At 38.2% G+C, this 3,142-nt stretch overlaps 1 protein-coding gene across 1 annotated transcript; it reads right to left on the reverse strand.

The window, feature by feature from the left end:
• Nucleotides 1-374: 374 nt before the first annotated feature.
• Nucleotides 375-2,391, reverse strand: cryba4 (crystallin, beta A4). Its single transcript, NM_001201018.1, is given in 6 exon segments — nt 375-604; nt 777-919; nt 1,181-1,322; nt 1,622-1,740; nt 1,881-1,924; nt 2,364-2,391. Coding segments are annotated over 5 exon segments (591 nt in total). The 5' UTR covers nt 1,920-1,924; nt 2,364-2,391; the 3' UTR covers nt 375-456.
• Between the last annotated feature and the right edge of the window lie 751 nt (nt 2,392-3,142).

Here is a 3,142-nt window from a genome sequence, read left to right on the forward strand (position 1 = left end):
TTCAAGCACCACTGTATATATTCTAGTGTGTTAAACATTTCAATGGTAACGTAAAAAACATGTTAGATAGTGCTAAGCTAATGGAGTGTTTGCCAGTTACTAGTTAGCTAACTAGCTGCTATGCAGCAAGTGCATATTGCACTAAGTGCCAATAGCTACTGTGGCTGTGGTTTTAGCCTAGTACAATTAAGTAAATTAATTAGTTGTTAGACCTATATCTAGCTTATATCTTCACTGCATTAGTATTTTTTTTTTAGGTTATAAGTAACTAATACCTTGAAATCCAAGTATAAAGGTAAGGACAACATGGTTGCAGTGTTATCTGTTGTGATGTGTTTGAGCACATGACAGAAACAATAGTCTGAGGTCTATAGTCTGAGCTCTAAGAAAGACATTTTATTTCAGCACTAGGGAATAAAGATTTTTTGTGGGGTAAGTTGGCAGAGAATGGTCAGGTTACTGCTGGATGCGGCGGATGGACTGGATCTGAGGAGTCTGACAGTGGGACCCAAACTCCCTGAAATGTTTGTACTCGCCTGCATGGCGGTCACATTCCATGATGTACTGATATCCACGGTAGCCAGGGTACTGGTAACAAACAAACCTATTACATGAAAATAAAAAGCAAAGTTAAAATTGCAAATACATTTTCAATTAAAAACATAAACATTACATGAAACCATATTAGCAGCCACAAATACAAATCTGTAAAACATTATTAATCAGCAAATAATAGGAACACAAAGCCATATTGTAGAAGATGAAGTGATGCTTACGCTCCAGAGTGGATGCGCATGGAGCCTACTTCATTATGGCACCAGCCCATTGCCTGCAATGAGGGGTAGTCATCATTTAGCTCCCCCTTGCGGCCCAGGTAGTTCTCCCTCTCATAGATTGTCATCCTGCTCTCCCTGTGGTTCTGTAAGAAGGGAATAATCATTTATGATGTGCCTTCTAATGTTTTTTCCCCCATAATAGTAATGATTTTTTTTAAAGAGATAATCTAGTCATCAGATAGTATCACTCTCAGATTTGATAGTCGGTTCGTTACATACAAAGAATGCCTAAAGAGAGATTCTAGTTTTTTTTCTCAAGTCACATTTGTTTCATTGCCTGAGATTAAATCTGTACATATATGAGAGGAATGCAATGCTAGATTGTAGAAGCTTTGAAAACTTACAATGCAAGAGATGGGCCTGAAGGAGGTCATCCTCTCAATATGGTAAGCATTGCTTCCTCCAAAGGCATCACATTGAGGGTACTCACCACGCTCAAGCACAAACTGCTGGCCCTGAAAAGAGGGATGCTCATAGCCCACCCACCTATGAAGGGTTATGCAAAGTAAGCACGAGAGCAGTAGTTGAGGGTGGTGGTTAAATTACAAAATCATTTCTAGTTGAATGATGGGTTTAAACAATAGGTGACCCACAAGTCTTACCCAGTCTTATACAAAATCTAGCTAGATTTGAAAGAAAAAAAATCAGTTAGCCAGCTATCTAGCCAGCCCATGCAATAGCTTGAATAATTTCCCGGTGGAATATTTGTTATTTGTTTGTCATTTGTTAAACCTGGCAGATATATACACTATATTCTCCTGTGACCAGATATTTTGTGTACTTACGCTCCACTTTCTACCCTCAGAGAGCGGACACTCTCAAAGCCAAAATCCATAACATTCCAACACTCAGAGGTGAACTCATGATGGCGACCCTGGAAGCACTCTTCATCATATACAATAATCTAAAAGACAGAGGTTACACACTTAAAAAAAAATTTTGGCCATAGCTAATAAGGTATGAAATTTTTTAAAAATTCTACGAATAAAGATAAAGAATTTGCTTATTTTAGGCAGAACAATGTTGACACATTGATAAGCATACCTTCCAGTGGCCAGAAAACTTGGTACAATGATGATTCATGTTGTCTGCAGCAAAAACACATGCAATTTAATGGAATTACTTATAATAAATTGTGACTTATTAAGTAAAGCATGGCAAGAAACATACAGATATAAATGGTTCAATAGTATGCAAAAAACATGTTTACATAAATGTAACTCCCTCAATCGCATGAATGCTAATATAAACTTGCTAGTGGGTGACCAAATCAATTAGGCCATGAGTTTATATGGCACTCATATGATTTACCACACCAAATTTATAAAAGCATAGTTTTTGGTCATAAAATTTTTCAAAAGCAAGCTATTTAAAGATATGAACCAGAATTACATACAAGGCTGAATGCACTATGGTGATACAATTGGTGTTGGAGTCTGAAGGCGCATGCTTTCTCCAGCCTTTGACTAACCAGAGTTAGACGTGCGGTGGGGAGGAGAGCTGAGGGGAGAGCAGAAAGGAACTCACCTTGCTTCAATTAAGCTCAGGAAGTCCTGATGAGAGTGTGAAACCTGGCACACACCGCTATCCTTTTAAAGCCTCCCCTGGCAAAGGGCCGAGGCAAAAGCCCCAACTCAGCACCCATGGGCTGGGCTACAATTGTGTGGCTAACAAAGGCGGGGATAAATCTAGAATGGCAGAAGTGCAAATGCTACATTATGTCTGAAGCCTCCATGGATGGGGAGGTGAAGGTGTAGTGTTTTCGCATGTCATCTTTGCTTTGCAGCCAGCACTACAATGGCCACATTGTGATTGTTCCTACTATATGAATGTACACATTGCAAGAATAAAAAAAAAGTCTGGGTGATGAGAGGTCACTGGAAGGCTTTCATTATTTAATGCAAACAAATACATTCCTTATTGCTTATGTTTATTCAACTTGTTCAACATAAAAATAACTATCTGTGAAATGACAATACGTTCTCATTTATTATCATGTTCAAAGCAATCAACATTAACAACATAATGAATGACTCTTTGGGATTATTTTAGTACCAAAACAAACACAATACAACAAAGTGTTTCAAAACTTCTTTCAACCAGGGCACACATATAAACTCAGTAGTGTCTTAAGGCCACTATAATCAATGTTCTATACAGGTTCTTGAGCAGTTCTGTCAGACTAAACCTATGTCCCCATGAAAACTACTTTACTGCTTTCTAAAGCCCTTCCCTTCAGACATCTAATTTTCACCTGACAGCCAAAGAAAGAGCAACATTTTACTTTTCGTTAGATCACAATCCTG

The sequence above is a fragment of the Ictalurus punctatus genome, chromosome 16, assembly GCF_001660625.3.
Source record: "Ictalurus punctatus breed USDA103 chromosome 16, Coco_2.0, whole genome shotgun sequence".
Classification (NCBI taxonomy): domain Eukaryota; kingdom Metazoa; phylum Chordata; class Actinopteri; order Siluriformes; family Ictaluridae; genus Ictalurus; species Ictalurus punctatus.